Source organism: Pangasianodon hypophthalmus, chromosome 5, assembly GCF_027358585.1.
Source record: "Pangasianodon hypophthalmus isolate fPanHyp1 chromosome 5, fPanHyp1.pri, whole genome shotgun sequence".
NCBI classification, from domain to species: domain Eukaryota; kingdom Metazoa; phylum Chordata; class Actinopteri; order Siluriformes; family Pangasiidae; genus Pangasianodon; species Pangasianodon hypophthalmus.
Window position 1 is genome coordinate 3202220 of NC_069714.1, and position 17337 is coordinate 3219556.

Below are 17337 nucleotides of genomic sequence, written 5' to 3' on the forward strand. Positions count from 1 at the left end.
CTCATTCCCCCACACTCCCTCTGCAGACTTCTGCTACACTATGCTCCCACCTGCCACAGCACCCTCACCCAGCAAACTCGGGCGTTGGCTCAACAGTTAAGGCTCGGGGTTACTGCTCAGTAGGTTGGGGTTCAAGCCCCAACACCGTCAAGCTGCCACTGTTGGGCCCTTGAGCAGGGCCCTTAACCCTCTCTAGTCCAGAGGCACTGAATCATGGGTGACCCTGCACTCTGACTCCCAACTTCTACAAGCTGGAATATGTGAAGAAAAGAATTTCACTGCGCTGTAAGGTATATATTACAAACAACCTGTCACATATACCTCAGGGCTTCTTCTTAAATGGCTATAATGCTAGATACAAACGAGTGATCCCTGCAGTGGAGCCATGGCAGGGGGCGTGGTCTGAACAGAGTGTGAATGGGCGCCCCAGGAAGTAGTATTGGAGACTAAGGACTGCCCAGTTGATGGCTAGACATTCTGTCTCAAAGGTGCTGTACTTGGACTCCTGCACTGATAGAGTTTGGCTGATATAGGTAAGGAGTTACGGCTGGCTGCGTACAAGCACGCCAGGAGAAGTCTCTTTAACAACACTGTCCAGAAACAATAACAGTATTTAACAATAACAACGTTACCAAGAAAGAAAGCATTAGAGCACTATATAGTTAGCATCCCGAATCCACTCCCTCAACTCCCCGACAAGACAGTAATGGACAGAGGATAGGAGTGATGGAGCACAGACCATTCATAAGGTCACAGTCAAGACACGATGACTTTCCTATTGAAAATGAGAAAAACAGGAAAACTCTAGCTCTGAAGGAAACCACCTTGATCCCCCACCCACAGAAACCAGTTACAGTTGGCCTCACAACCACAGTATCATTTGACTCACGTGTTGCGTCATCTTGGCATCAAAACTGACGTCTGTTGGGGAAAAACCTGTGATTGTTCATGTGCTTTTATGTCAGTTATCACATGAAGAGGTCACACAGGTGTCAGATAGCTCTACGAACACTTCTCTTAAGTATAACACTATTATAATTAATATTAATATTATTAGTAGTCAAACTTACAGTAGTAAGATTGTGAGTTTGAATCCAGATGATGCCACATTTTAGGAACAATAGTAATTAAGATTTAAAATAAATAAATAACCATTCACTATTTAAGCACAGAGAGGCATAAAGACTTTACATAAACACTCACATTTTTATTATTTACCGCAGAAAAAATCAATACATAATGGAGAAATACAACCAAGTTCATCAGTAATAAACTGTTCTCAGGTTTGAAACCTCAGGATCAAAAGAGGGTCCCAACATTTACTCATAATAGTGAAATGTGTGGATATAATTAATGTCATTATGATTGAGAAAACTAAAGATTATTAGCACACATATACTTTTTTTTTTTTTTTTTTTTTGCAAAAAATCAAACAAATTTGTGAGTGAAGGAAGAAATTAACTCTGCGTCAATTTACTCCATGTCTTATTTGCACTCACAACTGATTATACACATCTGCTGGTAGGAGTGTCTCCAGGCATGAGAAAATCTTTTTTTTTTTTTTTTGTTCCCCTAAAACAGATGTATTTACAGTTCGTCATTTCAAATATTAATTTCTGTCTCATCCCAATGTCAACATGACCTGTGAACAGTACACCCATTGCTAAGTAGCAGACAGAAGGTAGAACAGAAGGTAAAACAACAACAAAAAAAACAAAGGCAAACTGCATCTATGTTCAAAACAACAAAACGCTTTAAGGCTTTCTTGCTAACAAACAACTACGCAAGAACATAGTAATGTTTAGTATGTTTACCAGGAGTTAGGAAGGCTGGACTGGTTATAAACATTTATACTATGGGAGACAATTCAGCAGTGAGGATTTTAGTGGCTGTGATTTCATCATAAGAACACAACCTTTGCCAAAATGCAAGAAACTGTGCAGCAGCTTCTCAGGTTCAGGAGGGGCCGTGACCCATTCTACAAGAAATCTCTTTCAGAGTCTCATGAGATGAAGATCAGAACAGACAGTACAATCCTTTTAATAGTATTCTGTCCAACGGTAAGTTTTACTGTGGCTGTTATTTTATGCAATCTGAATCATCAGAACACAAAAAGTCTTGAACAAAGTGCTGCGTAGGGTATTATTACAAACGTGGTGGGATGATTTTTGTAACAGAACTTCAGTAACATTATGCTACAGTGGTACAGCTAAAGAATTCACAAAAAGTAATGACCAGGTGCAGCATATCACCTTTATAATGCTTTGTGTCACTGGGCCTCATTTATCAAGCTTTTAGTAACTGTGTGTGTAAATGTTTGCATAAGCCAAACCAAACTAAAATTTTCCACTGGATTTACAAACGTTTGAGAAACATTGATTTTCTTTGTACTTGTGTGCGTTTGCTGATCACCTATAAAGTGCAAAGCGAATTTCTGACACAGCTCATATGCATGTAGTGACGCCCATAAAAGTCCATAAAAGTTCAAGTGCACAGACAGCTGGGAGCACGAAAAGAACGATCCGGGTAAAAGCTGAAAGGCAGAAGTGGAAGTTAGTTTGAAAATGTTTAATTAATAATAATAATAATAATAAAGTGCTAAATCCCCATCAGCTCAGGCAGTTGTTTACAGCTTACTGCTCCGCGCAGACAGAACGACCCGTACTTCGCTCATACGGCACCATTTCTTTTGTTATAAGAATAGTTTTATTTTTCTGAATTTATGAGTTTGTGTTGGCACACTTTCTTTATTCACACTTTCTTTATTCACACTTTCTTTAATTAATTCCGATAATATAAAACAACTGGTTTCAAGAAATGTTCTCGATGCTACTTTTAGTCCCTGACCTAGTGAACTCGCATGAGGACGTGTTTTTGATAGCGATAAAGCTCTTCTGTAAGTCGCTCTGGATAAGGGCGTCTGCTAAATGCTGTAAACTCTGTTAAATAAGTGATTGAAACTCAACAGTACATTCCAGATATAAAAGTGCAGTAATCCATGCAAATTATATGATTTGAAGTGGATCGAGTCGAGGTTTACATTAGTTAGTCTTCTTATGCGTAAATTTACACACACTCAGGAGCAAGAGTGACTTCTTCTGTATTTATGGGATTTTCATGATTGCCAAATTTTTTGTGTAAATGCTAGTATGAATGATTTATGAATAAATATCATATCCAGCTTGATAAATGAGGCTCGGTGCCTGAAGCTAAAAGTGTCAGGTGGGAAATTAGACATTGTAAGGTAGGGTTACATTGTAAAACTACTGGAGACTAAGAGCAACTCTCTTAACAAGGCTGTTTAATAAAGATTAAGCAATTTTCCAACCAAATTACTGAATTCTGTATGACATTCACTTTGAAAATAGTGAGCTGTAAGCAGAAACTGTGACATACAGAAAATATATTATTAGGTTGCTCATACCTTATCATACCTTATGAGCCAGCCACAGTTACTCACAGTCTCGTTCACAGAATAACAATTCCGCATTGCAGCATGTCATGATCATCGCTCAAAAGCAGTTTTTATTCAAGTTTAAAGTGTCAAAGTGCACCTTTCTCCTAATCAAACACACACACACACACACACACACAACTGAAAAATAAAGTTACACGTTACCAGTAAATAACAGTCACAACTCTGCCAGGATTATTTCATTTCTCTAATTATTTTACCTAAATGTAGCCAACCAAAATACAAAATTAGTGCCCATAGTCATGAGGCTGGCTCCTTTGAACCACACGGTTCTTCTGAACAGTCATGTGTAATGGATCCTTTTCATGCATTGGACAACCTCATTGAAAGTAAGCAAGAGGATAGTGCGTGAGGTCAATGTATGAAACTATAAAGTATTAAAAAAACAGTGTTCAGACTCCTCCTGCTTTCCTCAGGAGAAGACGCTGTGTACACACTATGTGGAGCTCACATTTTCTTCTCGTTTTCCAAGTCACATCTCTCCTCGTCTTCTGCAACCTCCTCTACGAAATTTACAAAGTCATAAGACTCCACCTCTTGGTTACCAGGACGAGCGACTGGGTGCTGAGGGAATTCACTGAAAAAAAACTGCAGAAAAAGAATCTGCTTTTTAACATTGTTTATACAGTGTTGCAGATATGCTGCATATATCGTTCCAACATATTTCTTTTTGCATATTTTCATTTTATGACTACGGAGCAGTAGGTCAGCGGGCTTTTTCCAGAAACTTTCACCTTATTATCAACCACTACTACAAGGTAAAAAGAATCAACTAATCCATTAGTGAGGTCAACTTTTTTTTTCTTTTTTTTTTTTTAAATGAAGATAATTTCTTTGCAATATTTAAACAATGAGTTAACTTTTTTTTTTTTTTTTACACTGGGGCTGTTAGTTTCTGTAGCAAGCCTGCTATCTTACTTTACACTTTTTTTTGACATTTAGCAAAGTGAGAAACAGGCTTGTGCAATGACATTTCAGTTTAACAGTAACGTTGACATATCACAAAAAGCATCAGTCACTTAAAAGGACAACGGCAGAAAACAGCAGCTCTCGCTGAATGTGTGCAATAACACACAGACACTCGGATCGAGCAAACTGAGAAGATTTCTGCACAAGGCCTAGGAGGATCATCATTTTTTTGTTTCTTTGCCCTTTTTTAGTGACATTATACCATTATTGCTACCTGCTCGTTAATAGTTATTTCTAAGCTAGGTTATCTGTCTGGCACTCTGGGAAAACCTGCTGTATGCTGCTGATGCTGCATTCTGGAAAACAGCCAAAAAAGATAAAAGACAATCAAGCAGTATTGATCTTCACTGTCTATAACAGGGGTGTCAAACATATGGCCTATTAAAAGTTTTAATCTGGCCCACCAAATGAATTTAGATCTGTGTCCTAAAGTAAAATTGTTTTGTGGAATGTCAATGAATAAATAAATTTAGGAAAGAAAGAGCTAGTGTCTGTTATTCCTCTGAGGGCAAAATATAGTAACAATCTCAGGGCCATAAACTCAGCTACTAACAAATGTGTTAAGTAAGTCATTCTTCATTATCAAGCTAAATATTTGATATATAATTCCAGTAAAGTCCAAAGATCATGTTGTCTATAAAAGTAGCCAGTTTGGTAGCAGCAGTAAACACAGCCTGCCTAAAAGACGGCTAAGACCTTGCTAGCTAAGTGTGATTTTCCTGACACTGTGAATGTAACAACCACAGCAGTTTTAAATGCCATGAGTGACATTCACCTCAGGAGCCCGAGGTTGATGATGTTGATAAGCAAAGTAATTATACATATCCCATTATAAACTTATGACTTTTTGACAAAGTGTTTAACCTCTTAAAGTTTGTAATTTCTATAGATTTACTGCATATTAAAGTACATGTAACTGAAATCAATAAACTGCAGATGCTTTCAGACAAATCAGTATGTTGGTGTGTCTCAGTGAAACTGGACTGGAACATATTTCAGCTGTAGTTTACACAACTTCAGATTGTAGCAGAAAATGTCCTGCAGGCCTTCATTAATAAGAGCAATGTTCTAGTTTTTCGTTAGCCATCAGACTTTGGTTTGGGTTTTTATTTTGTGATGACTGTTTTTGGTGCAATAAATATATGATGTATTTGATAAAATTTGATAAAACCTGTCTTGTGCGAGTTCCACTCAGCCCTAAGAAACACACCAGACCGGTGTTGTGTGGACACAGCTCACGCGAGTCAGAATGATCACACACACTTATGTGAAAATATTACTTATGAACCTCCCAAAACAAACACTTCCAAATTTTGATATGTTAAAATTAAGGTAGGTGTACCTCTTCAAAATGATCAGGGATGTCCAGAGGGGGCTGAAGCAGTGCTTTAATCCTTTTGTAATGTGTGTAAACAAAATACAGGCAACATCCCAGGACAGCCATTCCCGCTACTGTTAGCACACCTAACATGATAACACGCACATTTCGCTGTTTGGCTGGTGGGGAAAAAAAAGCATAAACAAGAGTGTTAGAATTTCCAGTGTGAACAGGATCCACCTCACATGTGTAGAAGAAGAAGAATAAGCCTTTATTTGTCACATAAACACTCTCCTCCAAAAGTATTGGACAGGCAAGGCCAGTTCTTAGATCTGAATTTTATCTTTCTTTTCTTGGTATTTACAATCTAGATGTAACTTAGATCATAGCACTTGGAGTGGCAGACCACCTAATTTTTAGGTGAGCAAAAATATTGGAACAGACCTTACATTCTTTTTGGCCATTTCACCATCAGTGTCTGCCATATTACACTGCAAATTTCAAAAGCAATACATTTAAGCTGCAGTCTCCAAGAAATCACATGACAAAGACAAATCATCTTAGGTCAGCACTTTTCTTTTCTTTTCTTTTTTTTTTTTGATAATTTTACAGACTGAAACCTTTGTAGTGCTTGTGAACACTGAGATTATTCATTAATAAAGGAGGTTTATTGTTATCTTATCTGTACAATTTTGGTATGGCTGGACTTCTGTTTACTCATCAGTTCAAGTAAACTTTAGTGTGTGTACATATTTTTTTATGCCTACAAAGGTTTCAACACACTATGTTAGTAAAAATAAACTAATGAATAAAAAAAAAAAAATAAGAATGCACAATTTCTTCTACAGACCAAATGAAGCGAAACATCTGTTAAAATATCAGGTTTCAGAGCTCAGTGTGCTTTGTTTTTTTTTTATTTTAACATTCCAGTAGGAAAGGCTTTGTATGCTGTGCACACACGGTAGGCCTCAACATTGCTTTTTTCGACTTGCCATGGGTCCACAAGCATCTACATCACTGAACTCGGGTTGATGAGTAGATGTCACTTGTACATCATTTTGTGAATTCATATATACATACATCTGTTTGCATGCTATGGGCACATGGCTTTGAACATCCAAAAATCCATCTGATAACTTTTGTGCAGCTTGATCTGAAGATGATCTGAGCCAAAAGTGGTAAGGATTGCAAAAAAAATAATAAAATTGTTTAAAAAAAAAAATTGAAGGCTGTGAAAATTTTTAAAAGGCCTTCAAGAAATTCCAAATTGTTCATAAAATACAATGGCAACCATGAAATTTTTACATCAGCTGACCTTACAGCCTTTAAAGGAATCAGGGAAAACAAGAATTATGATGCTAAACCAAACACCTTTTCCCTTATTATAGCACCATCTTGAGTTCAAACGAGATAAAACTTGATAGCATCATTCTCAAGAATGCTGAGATATAGCCAAACACCCTGTTTTGTGTAATAGCAGAAATTTAGAAAGATTTTTTCAGAACTTTTTGCATTGACATTACTCCACATCATGTCAGAAATCAGATGACACCAGAATTATGAATTTATTCAAAATGGTTCCAGTGTAAATTGCAAAAAAAAAATGTAAAAATGTTTTTGCACCTCCCCATTGGTCAAATGACATTAAAGTACTCTCATGTTTCATCTCCATCCATCCAACAGCGTTGTTGAGATATGGCCTCATTTCCTGTTTGGTGGCTTCGTTGTCAAATTTGTTTGCATGTTACAGGTGAACGCTTTTGAATATCAAAAAACCTTCTGATAACTTTTGTGGACATTAGTCTGAACATCATTTGGTGAAGAATGGCATATGGCAAAAATTGCGGGCTGTAAAAAACTTTTAAAAGTTTTTCAAAAACCTTGAAATAGCAGAAATACCAATATGGAGGATAATGAAAAAGAATTTAATTCCTACATCAAGTGGTTCAAAAGTTATAAGCAAAACTTGTCCAGTCTAAAACCTTCCACTTTTTCCCATAAGGAAGACCTCTGTTGTGTTGGCAGTGTGTTTTAGGTCGTTGTCTTGCTGCATGATGAAGTTCCTCCCAATTAGATTGGATGCATTTCTCTTTAAATTAGCAGACAGAGTGTTCTGAACTCATTCTGCTGCTACCATCATGAGTTACATCATCAATAAAGATCAGTGAACCGGTTCCAGAAGTAGCCATGCAAGCCCAAGCCATGACACTACCTCCACCATGCTTGACTGATGAACTTGAACAGTGGATTGTGATACCTTCACCCCTGCCCTGTGGAGGTTGTTGGAGATGTCACTGACTGTTGTTTTTGGGTTTTTCTTCACGGCTCTCAATGTTTCTGTCACCAGCTGCTGTTGTTTTTCTTGGCCGAGCTGTACAATGTCTGGTTGTTAGTACACCAGGGGTTTCTTTCTTTTTCAGGGCAAGTTGTTGTATTGGCTATGCCCAATGCTTGTGCAATGCAAGAGTAGACCAAGAGTAGACATTTAGTGCTATTAATCGTTTAAACAATCGATCTAACAGGACACACCTGGGCAACAAGTGAGACCTTTCAGTCACACGACTGATATTCCAATATTTTTGATAACTTGAAAAATGGGTTGGTTCAAACAAAATGTGCCATGTTTTAAGTTGTTTAACACATCTAGAGATACGTATCAGGAAAACTGAAATTCTGATCTATCGTCTCATTCATATTTTGATATTAATCAAATGTCTTCAGTGAAAAATTGGCCTTGTCACCCTAATACTTTCAAGAGGACTGTACATTACAGTACAGCAAACTTGTTAGAAAGTTGGGTTCAGAGCACAGGGTCAGCCATGACACAGCACCCCTGGAGCACACGGGGTTAAGGGCTTTGCTCAAAGGCCCAACAGCAGCAGCTTGATGGTCCTGCGGCTTTTAAACCCCCGAGCTTCTGATCAATACCCCAGAGCCTTTAACCTTTGAAATATCCAGTGTATGATCTCTGATGCATTTTATTAAATTAATGCACACACTGAAGATTTATTATATAAAGTTGTGGTATGAAATTGCACAAAGGTGTTGATGTTGTAACAGTTACCATGGACCAAGAAGAGCTAAAGAACCACACAAAATCCTGGCACAACTCACATGTTTCGGGGATCACTTTACATATTTCACGGCTGGGCTTTCCATGGGGCTTGTGCAAAAGCAAATACTCGACCTGGAAGCAGTATTCCTGTCCCGACTCAAGGTGTTCAATGACGAGGTGGGTAGAAGTGGCACTGAGCTCCTGGAAGTGTAAAAAAATAAATAAATTACATGCATGCTGAGTTTCGTAATGAAAGACATTTAATGGCAAAAAGGCAGTGATGTTTTCCTCAGCAGCTTAATTTTGACATACGGCATTTAAATGACAGAGAGTTGATTAATTTTCTATAACAGCAGATGCGGCAGTAGTTATAACTGTAAGACAAATCACAGGTTTATATTAATGTTCTCATTCTAATACATTATATTTAATAAAACACTGCAATTGCTATGGTATAAAAATAATAATAAAATACTTTGAGATGTGCTTGGAGACGGTAAGAGTAACACCACTTTTTAATTATTTTCCTACAGCAGCACAAGTGTTTTATTCCTTACTTAAGGGGATTCTATACATTAGAATTAATGATCTTTTATAATTTGTAATTATAATGTTCCTCCACAGGCAAACTGGTTACTGGATTTTGCTAATCAGTATGTTTCTTTATTCTAATTATTCTACATTAATTAATTTAATTTGCTATGCCCAATTTCTAGACTGACTTTTTCTTTCCAATCACCTTAACAAGTATTCATGGCCATCTTGGGATCAAGTATCTACCAACAATAAAAATATTATTCACTTCATAGTCCCGAGGAGTGAATATTTTCACAGTATGGATGTACTTCTCTTCCAACAGACCTCTTTATTATTGCTGTTTCTTTTCCAGTACAGAGGGTTGAAGCTGATGTGCCCACCTTCCTTCTCCTCCAGACTCGGGTCTCTGTGTTTCATCCACAGGTGCACTCTGTCTGTCTCCACCTTCAGCTCTATTATAGGAGCACATGTGTGAACTGTGGGACAAACAGAGTCAGTAGTGAGTCGTAAGTTGTTTAGGGTGAAACAGATGGCATACTCAAGAAAACATTTAGCCACATTTAGCTTACATTATTTGCTTGCTAATGAAGCATTTAATGTGGTATGTGTTTTTTAAACACAGCCTGTTTCAGAATGTAAATTCTAACAATTCCATACAATCACTTATATTTTTCAACATACACTAAATGACCAAAAGACACCTGACCATCACACGCATATGTGGTTCTTCCTCAAACTGTTGAAGCACACAATTATATAGAATGTCTCTGTGTGCTGTAGCATTACAATTTCCCTTCACTGGAACTAAGAGGCTGAAACCTGCTCCAGCATGACGATGCCCCTGTGCACAAAGCGAGCTCCATGAAGACATGGTGTGTGAAGGTTGGAGTGGAAGAACTCGAGTGTCCTGCACAGAGCCCTGACCTCAACCCCACTGAACACCTTTGGGATGAACTGGAACACCGACTGAACCCCAGACCTCCTCACCAACATCAGTGCCTGATCTCATTAATGCTCTTGTAGCTGAATGAACACAAATCCCCACAGCCACGCTCCAACATCTAGTGGAAAGCTTCCCAGAAGAGTGGAGCTTATTATAACAGCAAAGGGGGAATAAATCTGGGATGGGATGTTCAACAGGTACATATGGGTGTGATGGTCAGGTGTCCACATACTTTTGGCCATATACTGTATGAGGGTAAGTCAAATTAAAACTTTTCTAAAATTACTTTATTAATTTAACTGCATCGTTAATTGCAAACAGGTGCTAAAAAAAAGTACGTCAGGTTTAAGGTAGCAGTAGAAGGGACTACTGAGAACAATGGACCAATAGTACATGTGCACCTGTGCATCTAGAAGTTTAATGTACAGTTTCTCTAATTTAATTTGAGTTTTCATTTAACTCACTCTCATGCATATAATAAAGCAAATAAATAATAAATGATGAATAGTGTTATGAATGGAGAACAGTAAATTATTGTTATTATAGTATATGAAAATAAAGATGGCTTACGGTGTGCACACTGGACTAGCTTTGACATCTCCCAGGCTGATGTTTGGTTCCCTCTCTTTGACTGCACACGAAATCTCGTCCCATAGAAATCCTCAGCAGCTGCCGTGAAGTTGAACTGCTGCTGAGTGCCGTTGTACACATCACGCCAGTCATTCAATGTCCTAATTTTTTGGAAAAGTCATTTTATTACAAATGTAAAATAAGTGTGTGATGCCATGACATTAACACAGATCTGTTGATGAATTATGTTATAGACTGTAAAGCAGAGTCGCTCAATAGTTTTTCTTTCTGCTCCTACTGATGTTGCAGTACAGGGCTACTAGAAACTCTGTGAACCCTTTACAATCTTCTGCATTTCTGCATAAATTTGGCCAGAAATGTAATCAGATTTTCATCTAAGCCTTAAAACTAGATAAAGAGAACCCAATTTAATAAATGACAGAGAATGTCATAGTTTTTTACATTCATTTGTTAAGCAAAATTATCGAACATTAAATATCTTTGAAAATGTATGTGAATGTCTAGGAGTGCGAGTTAATTTAAAGGGGTAATTGAAAGGGATGGCAATCGGGCGTGAGTTTAGCAGGTTCTCCCATGGTTCAAGAACATAAACCTGAGTCTTCACTATCAAAGTCTGGTCTTCACCACACAGGTTTATGGAAGAGTGCCATGCCTCGATCAAAGGAGTTTCCTGAGGACCCCACAAAAAGAGTTATCGATGCTAACAATGCTGGAAAAGGTTACAAAACAATTTCTAAAGATAGGAAAATAGGAAGCTGCGAAGCCGCTTCCTAAAACAGCTCATCCCAAAGTCTTTTATTGCTCTTATACCACAGCGGTTTGCCAATGATTATTTATTTTTTTTGATAACTGACGCATTTCACTTTACATTTAATGTTGTGGAACAACTGCAAGATAAGATATGTCCTGTTTTTTCCTCACCTGCCTGTCTTTTTTCTGTGATTTGTATTACACTACTATTAGAGCTGCTATAGAAAATTAACCAACATGTTCTAACCAATCAGAGTCGAGAATTCAACAGCACTGTGGTACAACGAATATTAAGAATTTTTTAAGAAAAATGTTTTTCTTGCCCTCCACACTGACATCTGTTATTCTATTAAATGATGATAAAGAGAGTAAAAATGAACACCACTTATTCATGCAAATGAACACAGATGAACACATGTTAAGGGGAGGGAGTGAAAGCCCTTTACAGAGTGTTCATCCATGATGGGTGGAGAATGAACACCACACACTGCAGTGCCCTGGTCCTCCCCTTCTCACACATCTGCTTCACACAGTTCAGCTTACAGAAATATTGTCATTCAAACATCTGGACTTGGAAAGAGTTTTGCAGCATCGTCCAATGTCAACTTACTCGACCACTGAGCCTGCCACTATGATACATGAAGTCTAGCAAAATCTGATATGAGATTTTGTTACTTACATCGAAGTCAGAAAAAAAAAGCTAATTAAAAGTGCAGTACTGAACACTTTTTTTTTTTTTACAAAAATAAAGCATATTAAGTGGCTGGCTTTCAGTTTTCAGTAATTTACTACTCTAAGAAATACTTAAATGTTAGAAATGATATTTTGCTTAGTGCATTCATAATCAGTCGCGTTATGACGACAACATGACGTTTCCTCTTCATGATACACTGTTTGGCAGGAATAAATTCACAGGTGTAAAGGACAGGTTTGACTTACGTGTTGTACTGAACGACGTACGTGATGTTAATGTGGTTTTTTGGACCATTCCAGGTTAACACTGACGATTCGACTTTAACACGTTGTGGTGGCGATAACACACTCGAACATGCTGAAATGGGAAATGCAGTGTTGTTTAGTCTCATTTTGTTTTAGTGGGAATTGTTTTTAAAAACTCAGCACTCTTAGTTCACTTATGTGCTCTGTCTTAAAAAAGAAAGAAAAATGTTGATGATAACTGAAAAGAATGAAATAATTACACACTTCTCCGCATCACACTTATTATACTGTAGTGGATTACTGTCAAGTTTCACCAAAAGTATGAATTTAACTGACTGTGATTGCCTTTTTTATTTTTCTTTATTTGAACGTGTACAAGCGTGGTTCATCTGAAGGAACTTCAACATAAAATGAAAGTACAAACCATAAGGCATCTTACTGCCTGATCTCTGTTCCTCTGTTGTATCTCTACGGCCAAGATCTCTGTTTCAGAGTGGATTAAAACAACCCATAATCCATAACCCATAATCCATAACCCATAATCCATAACCCATAACCGAATGAAAACAAGTCACATGTTTGCCCAAACTTTTCCTCGATTTTCACTGGCGACTCTCAGCTTCTCAATTTTCACTGAAATTCACAAGATTTGATGAAATATAAATAAATATATGATGAAATTTAAATAAATCTTGTTTTGCTTTCCAGAAAGGAATGATCATAAACTATCTAAGTATTGATTTAAACATTTTTTTTTAAAGTTATGGTATTTAAGAGCTGTTCAGCAGGCCAAGAGAAAACTAATAGAACTGTTCACAAATACATATAAACAACAACAACAACAGCAACAACAACAACAGCAACAGCAGCAGCAGCTTCTCTGCGTGTAAACAGGACAGCTGTGTGTCTGTGTTAATGTTAATGTTAATCACTTGAATGTAAATCACTTTAAAACCTCTTTAATCACCGAGGTGCTTGTGTGTGAGAGGTTAACTCCGACCCCAGAGCCTAGCTAACTCTCACAGCTGATAAAAGTCTCCTGACTAGCAGTAATCCAATCCCTGTTCTTATCTTCTCGTGATATTTAATAAACCTTACCACAGTGTATTGTGAGGAACACCTCACACACAAGAAAAGCTCTTCTCCAGTCCATAACGACGATCATGTCGGCCACATCCAGGCCATCTTCCACACCACACTCCGCAGGGCCCAATCCCAAACGCACACGCAGTGGGCTAGGTAGGGTGCAGGCGCCGCGCTCTCGGGCCCTGTGTAGTGCACTTCTCCACACACACTGGGGTCGTTTGGGATACGGTACTAACTACTTTCTTCCGGCTGAGAAGAAATGCAGAAGTGAAAATAACAAAGCCGTGTTACGATAAAGCGGCGTAGGCTAGTCCTGGCAGCTACAGGCGCACACTGTCTACTGATTTGGTTTGTGTAGGAAATGTACAGTAAAGGTGAAAATGTCAGTTTCCTGGTGTTTGCGCTGCTTTAGCGGCGGCTGTGCTGCCTCCTCGCCTCTGCGGTTTTTGTGGATAAAAGTGTTAACCGTTATGGTATATGTATGACGTGTATGACGTGTCCTTCCGGGGTCATGTGGGCACTAATATTACATTTACATTATTATGGACAGGTGAAGTCTGTAAGCACATTTCACATAAATATCTCAATACATTCATAAAAAACACTATCTACAGCACGTAGGACACAGCATTATAACTGTCCCAGGCCATTATAACTACATGTTACCTTAAATATAATCATTAAAATACTTCAAACAGTCCTTTTTTTTAATTTTAAAAACAATGTGTGAATACAACTTATTGTTTTCCATGAGTCTGCATTATAGGTTATGAAAAATATATAATACTCTGTATTTCTTTGTGAATTCCAGTCTGGCCGTCTGATTCTTACTGCTGATAAAGATACCTGCACCCCTGCCTGTGGAGGTAGTTGGTGATGTCACTGACTGTTGTTTTGGGGGTTTTTATTCACAGCTTTCACAATATTTGTGTGATCAACTGCTGTTATTTTCCTTGTCTGACCGGTTCCATGTCTGGTTGTTGGTACACCTGTGGTTTCTTTCTTTTTCAGGACATTCAAAATTGCCCAATGGCTCAGATAGATTTTCCCTCTTTTCCCTCAGCTTCAGAATGGCTTGCTTTTCTCCCACAGACAGCTCTCTGGTCTTCATGTTGGTTTATCCTTTTTAACAACAAATGCAGTCTTCACAGGTGAATCCCAGGGATCAAACCAAGAATAGACATTCAGGGATATTAAGTGTTTAAACAACCAATCTAACAGGACACACCTGGGCAACAAGAAATGTTCCAATATTTCTGGTCACTTGAAAAAATGGGTGGGTTCAAACAAAAGGTGCCACATTCCGAGTTGTTTAGTACATCTTGACGTACATATCAGGAAATGAAAGATGAAGTTCTGATCTATTGTTTCATATTCATCTTTTGATCTCAGACAAAAGTTCTTCAGTGTATATACAGTATATCAGAAAATACTTCCTTAAATCTAATATGATACGTCCTTTATCTTCCTTAAAAAGTGCGTGACCAGAAAGTGTTTAAACATCCTGTTTTATCAGCAGCGTCTGCACTATTGCTACACTACGCACCTTCTTTTATTAGTACAGTGTTTTTTTTACTTTTGGTGCTGTTGAAGTGTAAAAGAAGAGATGTTTTTTAATGTATGAATAACTGAATGAATTAAAGGCAACAGATTTATCTGGAAAGGTCCCATGAACACTATGAAGCTATTAAACTCCACAATAAAACAAAGGATTGCAGTGATTTACAGAACACTTAGGATGACATTTTGCCAAATTATTTACAATATAAACAGTATAAATACACTGGTTCCTGGAAGGATCCAGTGATTGTTGGAGAATGTATTGAAACAAACAGCATTTTGGAAATGTATCAATCAGGGTTTAGTTATATATATCAACATGCTACCACCAGCATGCTTCATTGTACTCTCAGGGTGAAGAGTAGCGTTGGGTTTTTGCCAATCATAGCTCTTTGGGTCAAAGCAAAAAGTTCATTTTTTGTCTTATCAGAACAGAGAACCTATTCCCACATGTTTGCTGAGTCTCCTACGTGCCTTTTAGCCCTCACCACTCTTTCATAAAGATTTTATGGAGTGTCCAGATTATGGTTGTCCTGTGAACAGCTTCTCCTATCAGAGCTGTGGATTTCTCCAGCTCCTTCATAGTTACCCTTGGTCTCTTGATTGCTTCTCTGACTAATGCACATATTACTGTATTTAGCAAAAATACCCTAAATGTCCTTTCTTCTCCCCTTCTCTTACTTAAATTTTGTATTACAAAAAAATAGATAGATGATTTTCCTGTTTTTTTACTTTTGGAGGAACCTTGTTTGAATAATGCTAATGCTAATAATAATAATAAGAAGAAGAAGAAGAAGAAGAAGAAGAAGATCTTCCTATGTCTTTATCTTGTATTGTACAGCCTTACACTAGACTACCTAAAAATACCTAAAAAATGCAGACTCAAATGTACTGGAATCCCTTTATATAAGCACACAGTGTATTGGGAAACCTTACACCTCTCTGGTCACAATACTTCCACATACATCAAAATTTTTTTTTCTTTTCTTAAATTAGTGTGCAATGTGCCATGCTTTCAACTGGTGGCAGTACATTACATGAAAAAAAAAAACCTGCAGTTCCTGACAGCTGTCTTTCCATCTCTTCCTCTCAGTTTAACCCAAACACACCCCGTCCCTTGTTAATCATGTGACAGAGGACTTTTAATCCCAGGGTAATTGGGAATTTTTCCCTTTTTTTAAATGTTATGTTGCATTTTAATAGTGCTTTTCCTTGTTTCATCAATAAATGACAAAATCCTACAGGGTTTGTTCCCTTTAATGACTTCCAAATAATATAATCTAAACTGATCCATTTGAAGTACACTCTGTATCAAAAAAAAAAGGTATATACAAACCAAATACAGAGTGTACTTCAAATGGATCAGTTTAGATTATATTATTTGGAAGTCATTAAAGGGAACAAACCCTGTAGGATTTTGTCATTTATAGATGAAACTACATTTTATGGAGGGGACTACAGTATAATAAAATTAAAGATACAAAAAATAAAAGAGCCGTCCAGAAGACCTATAATAATATAAATAAGATAAGGTCTTCTGGACGGCTCTTTTATTTTTTGTATCTTTAATTTTATTATACTGTAGTCCCCCACATATTCTTCCCAATCTCTGTGTTAGCACTCTCTCAGGTGTCATACATTACCTTCAGATCAGATCTGGAGAACTGGAGACCTCTTTTACGAACTATTGTTTCATATTTATATTTATTTTTTGCCCACATTTGGGCATTTTTTTTTTTGGCCACATTTTTTGCCCACTGCAGAAGAAGTGGTTCATTTTAATGTGTTGGAATTAGATTTTAGATAGTGTAATATTATAATTCCTCATCAAACCTAATGGTCTAAATGTTGTCTTGTTTTAGACTAAGTTGCACTTACTGTAGGTACAACCTGCTTTTCTTACTAAAGTCAGTTTACTAGATTGTTGCTCTTGCATCTGTATTTGGTTAATAATTCTACAAAAATGAAATGAGCTTGTATTTGCTGTAGCAGTGTAGCAGGTCTGGTAGAAACATATTTAGGAAGTAAATGTTATATAGAACTTTTCAGCAGTGAAAAGTGCTTTAGTAATTCTACTCTGTTACTCTGCTTCAGTAGAGCATTTGTACTTTACC

General features: G+C 37.4%; 1 protein-coding gene across 1 annotated transcript; it reads right to left on the reverse strand.

Annotated features, from left to right (window-relative positions):
* Positions 1-1186: 1186 nt before the first annotated feature.
* Positions 1187-14123, reverse strand: ifngr2 (interferon gamma receptor 2). The gene is made up of 7 exons (XM_026945240.3): positions 13676-14123; positions 12578-12689; positions 10868-11028; positions 9679-9830; positions 8877-9018; positions 5787-5941; positions 1187-4063 (listed from the first exon to the last, which is right to left on the reverse strand). Exons 1-7 carry the CDS (start codon positions 13740-13742, stop codon positions 3923-3925), a joined length of 930 nt encoding a protein of 309 aa, XP_026801041.1. The 5' UTR covers positions 13743-14123; the 3' UTR covers positions 1187-3922.
* Positions 14124-17337: the final 3214 nt, after the last annotated feature.

Bases quoted from the DNA above. Each gene is read 5' to 3' on its own strand.
- ifngr2 (XM_026945240.3), bottom strand. From the start codon at position 13,742: ATGATCGTCGTTATGGACTGGAGAAGAGCTTTTCTTGTGTGTGAGGTG. The intron at 9,831-10,867 runs GTAAGCCATCTT...TTTGTCCCACAG, and splicing joins GCTAGTCCAGTGTGCACACC to TTCACACATGTGCTCCTATA. The intron at 4,064-5,786 runs GTACACCTACCT...CTTTTTCTGCAG, and splicing joins TCCCTGATCATTTTGAAGAG to TTTTTTTTCAGTGAATTCCC.